Here is a 19,752-nt window from a genome sequence, read left to right on the forward strand (position 1 = left end):
ATCGATTGTCTCCTCGATTAGCCTGGATTACTCCTATGACTCAGTTTGGCTGCCCACTTCCTGTGCGTGCTCTTTCTTGCATTTTTTTTTCAAAGAGTTTGTATGCAATTGCAACGGGGGGTTGAATCATCGGGCGTTCGGAAATTCATCGCGCAAAGAAGCCCTGTGAGCGCACGTGACCGCGCACAATCGCGCAAGCTTTATACGAAGCCTCTCTGTCGTCAGGTTGTCGTCCTGAGCATGCCTTTGTTGCTACCCAGCATGCCAGAAGCCAAATTAAAGAGGAAACTTAAGTCACTTTCAAGATCCTTTTTCGTTTCATTGAATAAGCTTTTTCACTACAGATGAATGCGATGTTCTAATCTAGCACAAGCAAGAATTATGCGGGACACTTAGCTCCGCTTTTAAGGGTTTGACGCGATAGCATAGGCTACCAGCCAACATATAAAACCCCGCCCTAATTAACGTGCCTGCCGTGGCCTATAAAGGTAACGTGTCCTGGCAGGCTGATTCTGACATAACCGTCCTATGTCAAACGAGAGACCCAAGTTGGCACCAGTCAATGCTCGGTCATGTCTGCCAGAGCCATGCTCGTGACTTTTCTCTCGTAGCGCCACGAATGGCCTCCGACGCCGGATTTTCGGAGAACCGGGCCTTTACCGATATCGTGTTAATATTTAATTCGTATTCAACACCCGATAATTGTTCGCGCAAATTACTCGTGCAACAGCTGTGCCCAGTATTCATCGATGTTTTCTTCATGTGTGCAGTCACGGAAGAGCAAGTGCACAAAGTGTGCTTGCATGTACGCACGCGCACGCGCGCACGCACACATACATGCACGCACGCACGCACGCACGCCCGCGCGCATGCGTGCGCAGTCATTTCATGCTCGCATTGTTAGAGCTGATCATAACCGAAGCAAAAAAATTGCGGGACGCGGATATATTGTTGCCTTCATCGCCGATACCGGGACTACAATACATGTTTCATTTCGTAAAGTGCCAGTGCGCAGCAGAAATCAGCTTATGATACAAAGCCCACATTTTGCTTTTGAGTGCATTACTCTGAAAATTTAAAAAAGAAAAACTGCGATAAAGATATCGTTACTTGCAAACTCAGCAAAAAACAAGCTCAGAAGGGTAGCCACCTCGGTGCCTGATTGTCCCGATAAGGGTTGTAGAAGCTTTCACTTATGATATGGGCTTTCGAATGGGCCAACGTCGGGATCGGCTGCTTTCTGCCGGCCACACCCACTTCGTAAGTAGAAGGTGCCTGGCACTCTCGCTATCGGCGCGTACGGCGACAACAGCGCCCACTCTATAGCATTTTTTTCGGTTCGTTCAAAAGGACTTGTTCTATGTATGTGCACTTATGCACAAGAGTGGAGAAACCACACAAATTCACAGAAATGCTAACGAACTTCCTCTAACGCTGGAGCAGCTGTTTTAGAGGATAGAATTGTTCGAGATATGAATCACCCCCCCCCCCCCCCCTTTGATATGCTTGCCTGCTTGCCCGAGCACTTCCGTCAGGCGCGCCTTTTTACATGGAACTGTAATCGCACTGGGAAGTGTGGTCTTGGGTTTTGCACACGACTGTACGTCTGTGAATCATGTGCACATATCAAGCCCATGAACAAGAGACTTGCTTTGCAGCTGCCAAAACGATGTCGGAATATGGCCAAAGCTATCAGCAGTGAAGATAATCACATTAGGAAATATGAAATCAGGAGCCCACATAGCAGGAAACATGAACGTCATTATTTTATTCAAAGAAGTGAAAGCAAGCTTGGAGGGGGGGAAGGGGTATTTTGAAAACAACAGTACAATGACCGTAGTTTCGCCAAGCAATGACGGAAGGAACGATGTGGCTTTGTTGCAATGAAATCCATTAAACATGCATCGCAATACTTGGGTGCTACATGGAGGAGCCACTTGAAATTGGTGTATGTACCATTGCTGAGTCTAGTCAGTAACGGGGTTCTCATACTAGCGAAAGCAAGCTTCAAGATTCTGCTGCAATCTAAAGTCATCACTGCGGCTGCCAAATTCGAAACGATGCATAATTAACATGATCTGGGAATACTGTGCCATTATTTTCTCATCAACTGTACAAAATACGTTATAATACAAAGACGATTGGCGCTCGCCAGGGCCACTGTCTGCACAGCACAACCACGTACTGAAATGCAGCACGCCTTCGAATCAAGCATCTGCGGTCGGCACAGTAGCTGATGCTCCCGGGCAGTATGATGGCACAGCAACTGCCCACTAAGTCATCTTCACTACAGCTCAGATGCAATGCTATGGGCGAAAACACAACCGAACGGCCTTGAGCGCGCTTTGGCCCATATACGGGTAAAACGATTGGTGCGTCTTCTCGCGACACATCCAGAGCTGCTGCCAACGCATGACCTTTGCACCTTCGCAGTTGAGCTGGCCACCGTCTTAGATCTTTGGACAAACTCCTATTCCGTGGAGCGTATCTGGTCTTCGTTGGCACCTGGCGGCTTGGAGGTTTGCGTCTGGTGCTCTGTCGAAGCGCCCACCACGTGAGAGTGCTTGCTCAGGGCGTTATGCAGAGGACTGCCGAAGTGCTCGAAGCCCTGGAAGCCCAGAACAGGCCCACCAGCATCTTCATCAAATGAGTAGGCTGGGTAACCGCTACTCGGCCCTTGCACGTAGTAAGGCACATGGCTGGAACTAGCCTGGTCGTCTGCATAAACTCCGCCACGAATGAGCTGGAAGTTGCCACTTCCTAGGGAATCATACCCGGCCGAGAAGGCGCTCGTGGTCGACCTTCCATAGTCGAAGCCTCCACCATAGGCCTGCTTGGCATGCTGTTGCCTGCTGGGGCTGGCGTAGCTCGAGAACCCTGCAGGAAAAGGCGCCGACGAACCACCGTCCAGGAAGGCCGAGTAAGCTAGTTCCTGGCCGCCAAACGGTCCAGCTATAGGGATAAAGCCTGAGGCCGCCGCTTTGGCCGTCGTCACCAAAGGTTTGGCAGGAGCCGCAGCACGACGCCGTCGTATTCGACCTCTCTGGTTGGTGTCTGGCTGGTCCATGCCCCGCCAGTGGGTGGTTGACAGCGGCGGGTCTGCACCTCGGGAGGCCCGTGGAATCCAAAGTGTCACCGGTCTGCGTGCCGCATTGGGCCGACGAGCATAGACCAGGCGCATGCGTGGCACCCCATCTTCTTCAGCCGACTCGGATGGCTCCCCGGACGAGCCATAGGGGCGCGGCTCCTCGGCTGACCGCAGAGATTCCTCTTCGGCCGAGTCCGGGCTCGGTGGCGCGAGTCGCCGACGTGAGTAGCGCTCTCCAGACAGCTCCTGGGATCCGACCCCCAATACCAAGTGCTTAGGCACGAGGACGGGGACGTAGGAGGCCACGTGAGGGGGGTACCGAGGTCGGCTGCGCAGCTCTCCTGCGAATGGAAAAATACTTGCGTTTACCGTGCTGCTTGCGGTGTCTACCTGCCGCTGTCCCCTACTACTGCCTCAACAGTTTTCTATGAAATTGTGTTGCTGCAAAGAGTTAAAACTATAACATCAAATAAGAGGCTGCAATTACTTACTACATAATGATTATTGTTAGAAGAATTCAAGGAGTTTCATTTGACACCTGGAGTATTAAAAAATCACAAAAGTAGTAATTTCTGCTTACTATGGGAAGTGATAACATGGTCGATAGAGTAAAGTACATCATCGTCGGCAGGAGGAGGCAGATTAGGAGGAATGTAGAAAGCTGCCAGTAAATGTTTTTCATGCCGATTTAAAGTGAGCTCAAGCCACACACATTCTAGAGCGGTTTCCACATTATAATGTCGAACCCACTGTAGAGGAGTGTCAGTAGCAATGACCACTCCCCCTCCTTTTTGTTTAGGTCTTGTTTCAAGGGGGTCGCTTCGAAAAACAGAATAATCATTGAAAAAGAAATCACTAGAAGGGATATCGCTTCAGAGCCAGGTTTCGGTAACTACAAAGCGGGATAACAACAGGCCACAACGCTACAAAGAAATTCAGTTTCCTTAGTCCGAAGACCTTAAGCGTTTTCATAGAAGATGACCAAATTATGGCTCAGTGCACTTTAGCGCCAGCTCGGAAGGATGCAACATATCGTGACGCACTCCACTAAAATCCTTGAAAATGCAGCCCATCGGACTATCGGCCACGTGTTCCATCGGCCACTTTATTTCTGGTCGTGCAGCTTTCTTCGTGTCTTTTTAAGCCTGGGATATGTTTAATGAAATACAATGATAATATTATTACCCTCATTAACAAATCTGATTGCACATTAACAAAAGTCAGGTTCGCCTAAGCCATCATAGTGGCTTGTCACGCGAAACCCGACAGCGGTAACAAGTCTAAGCCACAAAACTATGTTATAAAGAGAGAAAGAGAAAAGACACTGAATTCTATGCTACTTCAGAACAATAATATTGTTACGACGGGGGTAAGACGTCGGAGCGCTGAGCAACAGGACGATAGTGCAGGCAGCTCAGCTGGTCAAAAGCACTGCGTCCGGCACGAGAGTCTTTTCCAATGTCGTTCTCCTTCACTTGTGCTGTAAGCTTCATCTTCTTCAGGACTGTTACATTTTCCCCCTGGGCAGACGAAGCCCCCCCCGGTCGAGGTAGTTATTCGCTTCCACGAGAGTGACACGGCTTCATCCGGGCGACATGGGCAACTTCGGTTGTGACTGAGCGACGACCAGTGGCTGTCATACGTGTGTTCGGTAGTTCACTTCGCTGACGCGCTCGAGCACAACGTAAGGGCCAGCGTAATGCTCCAAGATTTACTGGGCTAAACCACGCTTTCGGAGAGGTCGCCAAAGCCACACTAAGTCTCCAGAGGGGTAAGACACATGATTATGCCGGCTGTCGTACCGAGCTTTTGAACGCTCTTGCGAAGCGAAAATTCGAAAACAGGCGAGACGGCGAGCTTCTTCGGCTCGACAAAGAATTTCCGCGATGCACAGTTCGTCATGAACGGAGTAAGGAAGAATGGTGTGTAGACAATACCGGGAAGGACGGGCATATAGAAGGAAGAACGGGCTGTACTGTACCCGGTCGTCTCATGTGTTGCAGTATTGAATGCCAACTTTAAAAACGGCAGTATATTATCCCAATTCTTGTGGTTAGATGCGATGTACATAGATAGCATGTTGACGAGTGTGCGGTTTTGTGCGCTCCGTCAAGCCGTTGGTTTGAGGGTGATATGGTGTGGAATGCCGACAATGCGACGCACACAAACGGAGAAGCTCTTCCACAACATCTGCCATAAACTGGCGACCTCGATCACTGATGATCACTCGCGGAGGTCCATGGCCGAGGATCACAGAACGGAGCAAGAACAGGGCCACGTGGTGAGCGGTGGCTGAAGGAAGAGCTGCCATTTCGCAGTAGCGGGTGAGATAGTCGGCACAAACCACGATCCAAAGATTTCCATCGGATGACTTCAGAAAGGGACCCATAAGGTCAATTCCGACTTTCTCAAGTGACTACGTGGTGGAGTCACAGGATGCAGCAGGCCCTGTGGCGTGGACGTAGGACGTTTGTGTCGTTGGCACTCAGTGCAGCTCGCCACATATCGCTCAGTCGTCTGGCGCATCTAGCCAATAAAACCGGTCGCGGGCACGATGAAGCGTTCGTGCAGAACCCAGGTGACCGGAAGTGGGGTCGTCGTGCATGGCACGTAGGATGCACGAGCGGTAGCTCTCGGGAACCACAAACAGAAAATTCGTGCCGGCGCTTGAGTAAGCGTTTTTGTACAGAAGGCCATCACAGAGACAAAATGGGCTGGAAGCAGTGGAATCCCGCGCCACCGCAAGCAGTGGCTCGAGGCTTATGTCGGTCTCTTGCGCAGTCCGCAGAGCCGAGGCGTCGGGAAACTCGGGCTCGACGGAGGCGATGTAGTGATCTAAATCAGCAGAGTCCCATTCGGTCGTAGTAAAAGGAAGACGTGAAAGACAGTCTGCATCAGCGTGTTTGCGGCCACTTTTGTATGAAACAGTGAAGTCGTACTCCTGCAGACGAAGGGCCCAGCGTGGCAGACGACCAGAAGGATCACGAAGGTTACCAACATAGGGCATGATGGTCCGTCACAACCGTGAAATGGCATCCATATAGGTAGCACCGAAATCGCTGAACAGTGAAAACTATAGCGAGACACTCCTGCTCCGTAAAAGTGTAGATACGCTCAGGTTTGCTGAGGGAACGGCTTGCATACGCAATTACATGCTCGCCCGTTGCTGAACGTTGCACAAGCACAGCGCCAACACCAATCCCACTTGCATCAGCGTGGACTTCAGTCGGAGCGGAGGGGATGAAGTGCCGTAGTACAGGGTGTGCCGTAAGCAGAAACTTTAGCTGGCGGAAAGACGTGTCACAATCTGAGGTCCAGTAGAAAGGGACGTCCTTTTGTAGAAGGGACGTCAGAGGGTAGGCGACGTCGGCAAACCCTGGGATGAATCGTAGAAAGTAAGAACACAGCCCCAAAAAACTGCGGAGCTCCTTTTGAGTCTGGGGTCGTTGGAATGCTGCAACTGCTGCAGCATGCTGTGGATCTGGCCGAACTCCATCGCAGTCGACGAGATGCCGGAGTACCAGCGCTTGACGTTCGCCAAAACGGCACTTTTTAGAATTCAGGACAAGGCCAGCCTTTTGCAGGCAATCTAAAACAATAGCGAGTCTCGTGTTATGTTCAGTAAAAGTCCGGCCAAAAATAACATCGTCTAAATAGCACATGCAGATTTCCCACTTCAGGTCACGAAGTATTGTGTCCATAAATCTTTCAAACTGGCCGGCGCATTACATCGGCCAAAGACACTTACACCGTGGACGAAGGGAACACGTTAAATTGAAATAGGCCATCCGGAATAACAAATTCAGCTTTTTTCTTGTGAGCAGGGTCTATCAGAATCTACCAATACCCAGATTGCAAATCAACTGAAGAGAAATAAGACGCGGAGAAAAGGCAATCTATGGCATCGTCGATGAGCGGGAGAGGATACACATCCTTTTTAGTGATGGAGTTGAGGCGACGACAGTCGATGCAGAACCTCCATGTTCCGTATTTTTTCTTTACCAGTATCACGGGAGCAGCCCAAGGACTGGAGGATTCCTGTATTACGTCCCTGTTCAACATGTCTTGGACTTGCTCGGTGATGATCTTACGCTCTGATGGCTTTTGACGGATCGGATGGGCAGATCCCGTGTCAATTCTATGGCGTGAGCGAGACATAGGAAAATGTTGCGAGCCGTCGGACTGCGCGAAATCAAAGACGGAGACGTGCTGAGACAATAGGCTCATCAAGATCTGGCATTGCGAGGCGTTCAAAGAAGCGCTGATCATCGGAACAAGCTTCTGGTCAACGGGTAAGTGAGAAGCGGGGTTGTCGGGGGAAGGAGTAATGATTGCTAAGTAATTCGGTATAGCTGAGCTAAATGAAGCTAGTTTCAAGCCCGCTGGAAAAACAACCGGTTCCGGTCAGCAATTTATAGTCCACAGTCTGGTACGGCCCTCTTTCACACTCTTGTGAACGCCACTGACGACAGCGCCCCAAGCGGCAAGCTAACCAGGCGGACCGCCGAGAGACCCCGGCATGGGCAATCGCGCCAAGCAGAGCGAAAACGGACGCCATTACCTGATGTATAAATAAACAGTTTTGCTTGTTAACCGGCTACGTCTACCACATGGTGGCAGCGGCGGGATAACCAACGCAGTGTGACACCCAGAAGGACAGAGAGCCCAACGTAAGCGGCCGCAGCGTCATGCCAGACACTCGCGGCGCGAACGAAGAGTGCGCGAGCAGCACTCTGAAAATGACGTTCAATTCGCTCGCCGTGGAACTGCCGACAAAGCTCGATTTCCGCAAGCCCGAAGATTGGACACGATGGCACGGCAGGTGGGAACGCTACCGACTTATCTCCGGTCTGACAAGACAGGACGAGACGACGCAAATCAACACATTACTCTACGCCATGGGCGAAGAAGCGGAGGACGTGCTCGCTGCTTTGAAACTGACAGACGAACAGATGGCATCATACTCCGCCGTGGTGAGTGCTTTTGAAAAGCATTTCCTACCTCGAAAGAATGTCATCTATCAGAGAGCGCGATTTAACTCTCGGAAACAAGAGCAGCTTGAAAACGAATGGGCGACTTCAATGCCAAGGTAGGGAAAAAGCAAGCAGGAGACCAGGCAGTAGGTGACTATGGCATCGGTTCTAGGAATAACAGGGGGGAGTTACTAGTTGAGTTTGCAGAGCGCAATAACTTAAGAATCATGAATACCTTCTTCAGCAAACGAAAGAACCGGAAATGAACATGGAAACGTCCTAACGGGGAGACTAAAATGAAATTGACTTAACAATGTGTTCAACCCCCGCCATTGTGCAAGATGTAGAGGTAATCGGGAAAGTGCGATGCAGTGACCACAGGATGGTGAGGTCCCGAATTAGCCTAAATCTGAAGAAGGAACGCAACAGATTAGTAGGAAAGAAACCCATCAACGAATTAGCGGTGAGGGGGATGGCAGAAATATTCAGGATCTCGCTACAGAATAGATATTCAGCTCTAACCGAGGATGGCGACATTACCCTAGAAGCAATGAACAATAATTTCAGAGATATCATTACTGAGTGTGCGGTAGAAGTAGGCGGTAGGATAGTTATAGAGGATACCGGTAAGCTGTCTAAAGAGACGAAAGATTTGATTAAGAAACGCCAGAGTATGAAAGCTTCCATTCGAACAGAACAGATCAAATTGGCCGAGATATCAAAGCTAATCAATATCGTAAGGTGGCTGATATAAGGAAGTATAACACGGAGAAAATTGAACATGCTGTAAGGAACGGGGGAAGCCTTAAAGACGGTAAAGAAGAAATTGGGCATAGGCAAAAACCAGATGTATGCGATAAGGGACAAGGCGGGCAACGTCATCACGAATATGGACAAGATAGTCAAAGTAGCCGAGGAGTTCTATACAGATCTCTACAGCAGCCAAAGTAGTCAGGATCGTAACGAGATTGGCAACAGGGAAAAACAGTCAGACGTTCCACCAGGGACGAAGGACGAGACGAGGTCAAGAAAGCATGAGAAACTATGGAAAGGGGGAATAGATAGATGGATTTATTGAAAGTAAAAGGCAGAGAGGTTGGCCCGAATAATTCAAATCTGGCCTGCTACTCTGCACTGGGGAAGGGGAAGGAGAGAAGAAAGAAGGCCATGATGGGTGACGATGTGGGAGAAGGCATATGAAATATGTATACAGACACAGCAGCTTGCTTTACAAGCGCGAATCAAGTCCGCTGGCGCTCAAATAACGGCAAAGAGCACGCACTGCCTGGACGCCCTTCCCTTTGTCCTGCCAAGCGCCCAGCAGCAGTTCCTCCGACAGAGGCCTCTTGTCTAAACGCTTCAAGGAAGCAGCTAGCACATTTCTTTCGTTCGCATACTCTGGGCACACCAATAATACATGGTCCACAGTCTCTGGGATGCCACAAGTTGAACATTCCGGTGAGTCCATCTGTCCAATTAAATGTAAGTACTTGCGCGTGAAAGCCACGTTTAAACGAAGTCTATATATCAAGCATGCCTCATGACGCGGAATATCACGCGGAACATTAAATTTAAATGTTCAATCGAGCCTTCTTAGACGGATGTGTCGGGCGTCTGGTTGAGCCCAGTAAGCTGCTGTAGCAATATTCATACAACTCTTTAGAAGACACGTCGTATCCACTCTTGAAAAAGGCACAGCTATTTGGAAGCCATTGATGAGTGCGCTTTTCGCTTCAACATCGGCCTGCTCATTCTCATGGAGGCCTCAGTGGGCAGGGATCCATTGAAACATTATCATGTGGCCTTGCAGCTGGGCAGATGTGATGAGCTCCATAATGTTTAGTTCCAGGGACTGATAGGCAGTGTGGCGTAAGAAGTTTTCCAAAATTTGTAATGCAGTCTTCGAGTCCGTGAATATACACCATTTTTGAGGTGGTTCCCCACATATATAGCAAATAGATTCCCGAATGGCTACAAGTTCGGACGCGGTTGATGTAGAGGTATGTCCCAAAAGCAAATGCAGAGTCGTTTTCTGAGCTGGTATGACCACAGCTGCAGCGGATGCCTGTGCTGACACAGATCCATCGGTGTATACGTGAATATAACTTGGATATTCTGACCAGATGTGTGCCAGAGTAAGTTGTTTGAGTCCACTAATTGGTACCATTGATTTCTTTCGTATTCCGGGAACACAAAGGTGCACCAAAGGTTTATCCATCGTCCATGGTGGTTGGGTGGGACGATATGGGAGGGCATATCCTGTCGGTACTTGCGACTGATGGCAGCGGAGTGCACTTGTAAAACTGCAGTCCGGCCTCTCATCCAGCGAGCGTGTTTCTCTTCAATTGTGCATTTGTTAGAGGTGCATCTGGGCAGTCCAAGGCATATTTTCAGTGCCTGCGCTTGCACGCTCTCTAAAGTCCGCACGCAGGAAATGCTCATACTAGAGAGTACTGGGAGACTGTACCGGATGTAGCCAACAAACAGAGCCTCGTAAAGCCGTATTAAGGAGCGCTCAGTTGGACCCCATTTGATGACAGCTATGTAACGAAGTACATGGCAAAAATTAATTAGCCTTTTCTTCACCATATCAATATGTTTCGACCCAGATAGTCGGTGGTCAATAATTACTCCCAAGAATCTGTGCCTGGAGACGTATGGTATTACGACTCCATGAAGGGTAATCGGGTAGCGGCTGACACATTTTCCCGTAAACGCGATCACTGCACACTTTTCTGCCGCTAAAAATAAACCTTGACGCCGTAAGTACATCGATGTTGATGACACAGCTCGTTGCAGTCTCGCACGTTGTTGTGGGCGCGTCGCACCAGAGGCCGAGATGCAGATGTCGTCAGCATATGCACTTATGTGGATGTTAGTTGGCAGTTCACTCACCAGGCCAATTAGCGCAACGTTAAAGTTGGGCTGAAACCTCCTCCCTGTGGAACTGCACGACCGACCTAAAAGCGGGTAGTATCTCCTTCAGGCGTAGTCATGTAAACAGAGCGGCCGCTGAGATAGCTTACAATCTACAAGTACAGCCAGCCACCAACTCCCACGTCGTCAAGTCCATCAAGAATCGCTTCATGGAGGACGTTGTCGCAAGCTCCCTTTATATCTAAAAAGACAGCACCTACTAGTCGACGGTGACGCTTTTCGTGTTCTACTGTCGCCACAAGGTCGATGACGCTGTCAATGGAAGAGCGTCCGCGGCGAAATCCAGTCATCACTCGGATAAAGATCATTACTCTCTAGATACCACTCAAGTCTTGCCAGCACCATGCGCTCCATAGCTTTTTTCTAGCACAGCTTGCTAGGGCAACTAGGGCTAGGGGAAATCAGCTGGAGAGGATCAGATAACTACAGATTTGCTAAAGGACGGGGGGGGGGGGGGGATATCGTGCTAGAGAAACTGGCCACCCTGTATACGCAGTGCCTGGTGTCATCGACGGTACCGGAACCATGGCAGAATGCAAACATTATCCTCATTCCTACGAAATTGGACTCTAAGGACCTTAAAAATTACAGACCAATCAGCTTACTGTCTGTTACGTACAAGGTATTTAATAAGGTAATCGCTAATAGAATCAGGACAACCTTACACTGCAATCAAGCAAAGGACCAAGCAGGATTTCGGAAACGGTACTCTACTATCGATCATATCCATACCATCAATCAGGTGAGAGAAAAATGCTCGGAATATAATCAGCCTTTATACATAGCATTCATTGATTACGAAAAAGCATTTGACTCAGTTGAAGCATCGGCGGTGATGCAGGCATTGCGAAATCAGGGGGTAGACGAGCCATACGTGAAAGTACTGGAAGATATATATAGTGGCTGCACAGCAACCATAGTTCTGCATAAAGAAAGTAACAAAATTCCCTTAAAGAAAGGTGTTATGCAAGGAGACACAATCTCCCCAGTACTATTCACAGCTTGCTTAGAGGAGGTATTCAGAGACTTGGAATGGGAGCAGTTAGGGATAAGGGTAGATGGAGAATACCTCAGTAATCTGCGATTTGCTGATGACATTGCCTTGCTAAGCAACTCGGGGGATGACCTGCAAATAATGATTGATGACCTAGACAGGAAAAGTAGAAAGGTAGGCTTGAAAATCAATAGGCAGAAGACTAAGGTAATGTTCAACAGCCTCGGGAAGGAACAGCAGTTTACATTAGGTAGCGAAGTACTGGAAGTAGTAGACGATTATGTCTACTTAGGACAGGTAGTAACCGCAGATCCGGACCATAAAAAGGAAATAACAAGAAGAATAAGATTGGAGCCTGTTCTATAGGACAGACAGAACGCTGTATTAATAAGAGACTAATAGAACACCGGAACAACTTGGAAAGTGGCAAGGAGAAAACATTTCTGGTCTCACATTGCCATTCCTGTGAAATAATGAAGAAGGAGAAATGTTCTCCCATGTTTGACCAGGTTAGCATTTTGTATCGCCACAAAGAAAAGTTGACGAGAGAAATAGTTGAAGCATATTTTATTTCAAGGGACAGTAAGTGCGTCAGCAAGACTTCTCTTGCTCTTTCAAGCAAAGAGATTTCTTTTAGAGTGCAGCTCTTTGGCGCCCGTTCCTGGGTTCGCGGCGGCGTCGGCGTCGTCGGCCTCGTAACCAGTTCCGCCCCCTTTCAGCGCCCCACTTCAAGCCGGCGCTTCTGATTTATTTATAGGAAGGGAAAGGCGCGGTAACTGTCTCACTTGTTTTCTGTGGACACCGCAACCGCGCCGTAAGGGAAGGGAGGAAGGTGGGAGTGAAAGTGGAAAGAGAGAAAGAGGAGCCGTAGTGGAGGGCTACGGAGTAATTTCGACCACCTGGGGATCTTTAACGTGCGCTGACATCGCACAGCACACGGACGCCTCTTCGCAACCAGAGCCTCGCAGGAAGATAAGGGGGGGGGGGGGGGGGTACACTCAACGGCGAACGATGGGGGCAGGAGCGCGCGCAGCAACCGGAGAACACGAGGAAAGGAGGGGGGGATGTCACCGGAGGCAGCGCTAGTAGCGACTGACTGATGCCGCTAGCGAGTCAAGACGACGTGCTCCGTAGAACACCGTCGCCGCCATGCAAAAGGAGGTGGAGCCCCCCCTCCCCCTCTTCCTGAGTGGCGGGGAAGGTGATCTCCGGTTGCCGAAACGCCAGCTCGCTAAGCGGATCACGGTGCGTGCATCCCGTCCTCACTCGCTTCACTCGCTAGCGGCGTCAGCGGCATCAGTTAGTGGCTGCTATCTGTTCGTCGCACAACGTTTCTATGGACCGACGCGCTGCCTCCCGCAACCTCCCGATAACTCAATTGCTCTCTTCATTTCTCCGACCACAAAGCTTCTTTCATGACAGTCAAGAACTGTTAGTGGAGTGTTTATTGAAGAAATACGTGTGAAAAATTAAAAAAAAAAGTTCTGTAATTGTACATACGTGTCTTGCTCGAAATCTCTGCCTCAATTTATCGAAAAGGTGAAGCAGCTGATGAGCTACGCTCAAATTTCGCATTGGGAATTAACGTTATCGTGGGTAATTTTTTGAGTGACTTTTTGTGTAGCAGGTGAACCCAGGGGTTGTTTCACGTGATTGCTTCGTTTTCGTCATATTTGTTTTTATCTGGGCCTTGGAGTAATGGCTTAGGCTGAGTTGTGAGTCAGCGCTTGTACTGTGGCTTCCTTTAACTTGTCTTGTGTCTTCCAGTTCGTGCTGTTTAAATTGACAATACGGTCTTATCATTGTAAATCTAGCATGCGGATCATTTCTGTATTCTTTGTTTGTTCATATGCTGGTTGCCGCGAGAGGTGGCTTTATCATTTCCTTTGTTGCGGCAGATGATTCTAAATGTATCTCAACGATTCCAGCCACGCGATTGTATTTCTACAGGGTTTCGGGTTATGCTAGTCACTGTTCGCGGTTTTATCTAGATGTTTCTACGCCGCTTTTAAAGTGAGCGCTGACGAGTGAAACGGGCATTCTTTGTTGCTATTGCACGATTGTTGGTATTGCCAACACTGAATCGTTTAGTTCTTTTGCGGGTGCAAGTCAGCCCAATAATGATTCCTCAGTGCCCTCCCAGATGCCTAATTTATGTCATCGGCCTTGCCACCACCAGGTGAAATTATCGTTCTTGCAATTTGCTAATATTAATAAATACATATCCTAGGTTAAAAAAAAAAATAAATATTGCGTGCGTACCTCAAGAGAGCGTATCCTTGGACTTTTTAATTTATATATTAACGATATCATTGATGAATGCCCGAATGTGATGTGCATTATGTATGCAGAGGATGCCTCTCTGCTGCTCTCGTATATCTCGTGTGAAGAACGGATAAACCAGGCCAATAGGACACTAAGAACATTGACCAATGGTCACTTGCTGATCAATTGAAAATAATGTAATTGACAGAAAACGCTATTATATTCAGTCCTAAAAATAAATACATCACGATAGCGTGTGTCCTTAAGCTAGGCTTCGAAACAAGAGATTGTAGAAAATATGAAGGTATCAGGTGTAAATTTAACAGTCAGCTAGGTTGACACAATCATGTTCATCGGTAAACTTTCTCGAGTCACGGCTATCATTAACGGGCATTGCCACTTGCTCCCGTACAAAATCAAGCTTCCGCTGTACAATTGCCTCTGTATGTCCCGCGTGAACTATATCCGCCTAGTTTGGGGAACAACTGCAGGCACCCAAAATATAAAATGCATACCTACTGAAGAAAGCAACACGTGCAGTACTAAATGTCAATTATGATGTGAAAACATGCGATTTATTCTGCCAAATAGATGCTGTAGAAATATCTGAAATTTACAGTTTAAGGCTTGCTGAACGATTCAGAAAGGAAGTAAAACAAGATGTAAATTACATGCATGACATGGAACACCTTTCAATATCGCACAATGTATGGTACACATAGCCAAGCAAATACGCTTTTTAAGTAGATTTCATGCAGAAAACAGTGCACGCACTCCACTTTAAATTATTTCATTCACCAGGCGTGTGTTTTGTGCAATGAGATCTTTCCGCTCTCTCTATTTTTGGCTCTCTTTGCTGTTCATTTTTTTCTTTGTTATTATTGGCCTCGATGGATGGATGGATGGAATATAGGTGCGTCCCCTTTGAAACGGGGTGGTAGCAGTAGCTATCATGCTCATTTTTCTCCCTATATCTTAATTATTGATTTAGATTGGTTAACTAAACCATCATTTTATTTCTTAAATTTTTTGTTTCTACATTACTAACATTATGTCACTTCTCTGCTTTTAAGCCACCAATCTTCCAGTCGTTTTTTGCTAGTTTCCACCGCCGGTTTATTCACCCGGCCACTGGTATCTCTAAACCCCAGAGCTTCAGGAACAGTGATTGCGCCTGCATCAACTTCCGGATGGATACCATTACATTCGAGTATAATATGGTCAATTGTTTCACTGGAGTTACCACATACAGCACATGCGTCATCTCCATTGTTAAATTTCTTTTTGTAGCTGCGTGTTCTAAGGCACCCTGATCTAGCTTCAAAAAGTAGGGCACTGCCTCTTGAGTTATCAAAGAAATCTTCCTTCCTGATCTGCATTTTCCACTTTCGGTATAATTCCACACTCTGTTTCTTCTCCTTCGAATTTATCCAATTTTTACCTTCTGTGTTTTTCACCTGTTGCTTAATGCTCTTTATTTCTCCGTCCTTGTGACTAGCATACTTACTAGTTAGTTTCTTAGTTCTTTTCCTCCATTGTGAGTCAACGCTTTTTAAGTACAGGTATTTAAATACTTTAGCTGCCCATCTGTTACTGTCCAATTTCCTCAGGCGTTCCTCATATAATATTTCACTCTGAGCTTTCCGTACTTCGAAAGACGCCCAGCCCATATCTCCCTGTACCGCCTCATTTGTAGTTTTGCCGTGGGCACCTAGTGCTAATCGTCCAACGGATCTCTGATTTATTTCTAATGTCGACTGTACCTCTGATTTTAGGCACAAAACCGCATTTCCGAAAGTAAGTCCGGGCACCATAATTCCTTTCCAAATACCCCTCAAAACCTCATACCTATTGTATTCCCACAATGCCTTATGCTTCATTATTCCGGCATTCTTTCGCCCTTTGGCCTTAAGTGATTGCTCATGCTTTCCAATGTATGCCAATCCTTCGTTTACCCATACCCCCAGATATTTATATTCTGCTACTCTAGGTATTTCAAGGCCCTGTATTTTAAGACCCTGATCAGTTGAGCCGTTGAAAATCATCAGACCAGACTTAACTGCGCTGAACCTGAAGCCTAGAGCGTCCCCTTCGTCTCCGCAATACTTAACTGGAGTTTGCGATTCTTCCAGACTCTCAGCTAGCAGCACAATATCGTCTGCATACATCAAACCGGGGAGGCGCTGCTCTACCGCCTTTCCACCTAATCGATATGACAGGTTAAAACCTAGGTTACTCTCTTGTATCCTCCGTTCCAGGTTTACCATAAAAAGCATGAACAGCACCGGTGATAGAGGACAGCCTCGAGATCGAGCAGAGTAGCCACCTAGCGGCATATAGCGGCGAACCCTACTCAGTGTGGATGCGTGTTCGCGTCGCGTGCCAGCCCGCAGTGATTTACATGCGCGCGTGCGGCGTGTACAAGAGTGCTTTTTGTTTGTTTCGCGGTTCATGTGCGATTTTGCTTACCTATCTGCCTCTTGCAAAAGAAATATGAAGAGGTTACCACCCCACGTTCCTTAAAAAAAAAAAAATACTTGTCCATATCGAGTATGTCATGCTGGATAAGAACATCATCAGTCGCGGTCTTCAGCGCTTGAGATTCTTTGGTAAGCGGTGTCTCAAACGAAGCGGTGTTGTCGTTAGGCGCCGTGTCAAAGCAAAGCAGGTTGCTGCCGTCAATACAACTTAATGCAAATGCTCAAAAATCGTATATTCCCGTTTCTGTTTGGAATACCGCAACTACTGAAACATGCCACCGCAGACTGCTGCATAGCAAAATCCAGTTTGAACAAGCTACTCTGTGCCTTCTGTATCCACAGTAGAGTAGTCTCAGTATTAGTATTACTGAGGTTATTTATTTTGTTTATATATATATTTTTTTTGTTTTTGTTTTTGCTTTTAAACCTCTGACGCGGTGCCTCAGTGGTAAGGCGCTGACGGCTGATTTCGAGAACGGGGGGTTCGATCCCGGCCGTTTCGAAAGGCGCTCCTCAAGGGGTGGAATTTGGCTGCACGTTAAAAAATCCCACGTGGTCAACGACACCGAAGCCCGCCCCTACATCATCTATGGGGCTGAAACATGGAGGCTAACCAAGAGGGTTCTACAGGGTTCTACTTAAGTTGAGCACTACGCAGAGGGCTATGGAACGAAAAATGTTATGGGTAACATTAAGAGAGAGGAAGCGTGCAGATTGGGTCAGAGAATTAGCTCAAGTTACTGACTTTCTAGTGGAAATCAAGAAGAAGAAATGGGCATGGGCAGGACATGTAGTGCGAAGAGAGGATAACCGATGATCGCTGAGGGTAACAAACTGGATTCCAAGGGAAGGAAAGCGTAGCAGGGGGCGGCAGAAAGTTAGGTGGGCGGATGAGATTAAGAAGTTTGCAGGGGTAAAGTGGATGCAGCTAGCACAGAACCGGGTTAATTTGAGAAATATGGGAGAGACCTTCGTTTTGCAGTGGGTATAGTCAGGCTGATGGTGATGACGATGATGACATAATTCGTCATATAGCCGATGTTGCATGGCCCATATATGCAGTTTTGCCGTCTTTGTTTTTTCTGTTGAAGGCTTCTGCGGACCCGTAACAGTGCATGGTAGTGGCACGTTTCGCTTTAGAGAAATGCTCGAACGTTTGAGAAACAAATCTTCCCAGTACCTGCTACACTAAATATTACAGAATACTCATAGATCAATTTACACTGGGAGCCCATTAGAATAATTAGAATACCCTGTTGCCATTAAAATATATCTCTCTCTTTTCGTCTGTGCTGTCTTTCGAGCAAACCCGTTGTTACTGACAAGGGGAGTAAAATAGCTTCATACTTGCTTAATCATCGGCGTTTAGTTGGGGAATGAATACATATTTATAGTTGCATGATAAGATGAATTCCATTTCTTTCTGGATAGCTTTATATCCAGCACCTGTTTTGGAAGTAACCCAAATATTTTGTTTCGCATAAGACTGAGTCACTGATCAACAATAATTACAGTGACAAAGAAATCTTCGGCCTTCAAAATTCCTTGCCAGAACATGACAGCGACCAAGCGCAGTTTTCAAGATGTCTTCACAGCTACTGATTAGTAGCTCGCACTTGAACGTTACTGAAAATATTCCCTGATAGTCCTAAATTTGTCAAGTGTGCAAACGTTCTGTCACAAGGTGGAATTCATTGTCATTATAAATATCTGCACTACTGATTTACCATTTATTACTATTATTTACCACATGGCCTCCCCACTCCTATTACAGCTTACGTAGAGGTATTCAGAGACCTAAAATGGGAACAATTAGGTATTAGGGCTGGTGGAGGAGCACATTTGGCAAGTACTTGCAGATTATGGGTTGCAGTTACCAGTATCGCTCAAGATGAATATATATAACAGTTGCATCTTACCGGTACGCACCTATTAAGATGAAATGTGGAGAACAACGGAAGGGTTCTACTTAAGTTGAGGACAACCCAGGAAGCTATGGAATCTAAAATGGTTGGTGTAGCGTTACGGGGTAGGAAGCTCGGCGAGTGGGTCACATGAATACCTCGAGTTGATTATATTCTAGTAGAAGCCAAAAAGAAATGGGTGTGGACAGGACATGCAGTGCGAGAAGAGGACAACCGATGGTCTCTAAGGGCAACAAATTGAATTCCAAAGGAACGAAAGCGTAGTAGGGGACAGCAGAAAGTTAGGTGGCCGGATGAAGTTGAGAAATTTGCAGGGGTCAAATGGGTGCAGCTATAACATGAATGAAGGAGTATGGGAGAGGCCTTCGTCCTGCAGTGCCTTCGCCCGGCTGATAATGAATACGTACTTTTGATTAACCACTTTATTTTCAACGCAGTTTGGTAACATGGTAAACGGGTCAAGAAACAAATTGGTGGTGGCCTAGCTTAGTTAAGCCTGGATATCAGAAGCGAAAAGTTTCGGCGATTCCATGGCTTAGCTCGTGGTTCCTTGGCGTAATTGTGGCTTACCTTGCTGTTCACGGTTACACCTTATAGATATTCCATGGCTTATCATCTCGATGAAACATTGATTACAACCGTACATCACATAAGATAAGCGCCCCGCACCGGCTAAAGGTCAACCGGCGGAGTCGCGGCGGCGGTTGCGGCGGCAGCGACGGCTCCGACCACCTGCGCCTCTCCTGTGACGTCACGTGGTTTGCGGAGCGTCTGCAAAATTAAGGGAAATCATCGACTATTATAAATTGGGACGTAGACAATTGTACCCTCGCCAGATGTTAGACTAAATAATAGAGAAGCTGTCGCGTGGAAGCGGCTACATACTAATGCCTTAATGAACCCGGTCTGGACGTTTTACGCGCTACCATGCAGACCTTAGGGACAATGATCTGTGCAAACACTGTGGGGGGAGAGGGACCCTCGACCACTTAATTTGGGAGTGCCCGCAATCTCCAGGGATAGGACAAAATATTACAAGTAGAGAAGCCTGGGATACCCTGCTGCGAAGCGCGGACCCTGCGATCCAGCA

At 47.5% G+C, this 19,752-nt stretch overlaps 1 protein-coding gene across 1 annotated transcript in view; it reads right to left on the bottom strand.

Annotated features, from left to right (window-relative positions):
* Positions 1-1,749: 1,749 nt before the first annotated feature.
* LOC146206780 (uncharacterized) overlaps positions 1,750-19,752 on the bottom strand; it is a 77,564-nt gene continuing 59,561 nt past the window's right edge. The window contains exon 4 of the mRNA XM_084575621.1: positions 1,750-3,429. Within this exon, the coding sequence (XP_084431747.1) occupies positions 2,471-3,429 (959 nt within the window). The 3' untranslated portion in view covers positions 1,750-2,470. The remainder of the gene's footprint in view (positions 3,430-19,752) is intronic.

Source organism: Amblyomma maculatum, chromosome 1 (genome assembly GCF_055883805.1).
Source record: "Amblyomma maculatum isolate TAMU_Amacu chromosome 1, ASM5588380v1, whole genome shotgun sequence".
Taxonomy (NCBI): Eukaryota; Metazoa; Arthropoda; class Arachnida; order Ixodida; family Ixodidae; genus Amblyomma; species Amblyomma maculatum.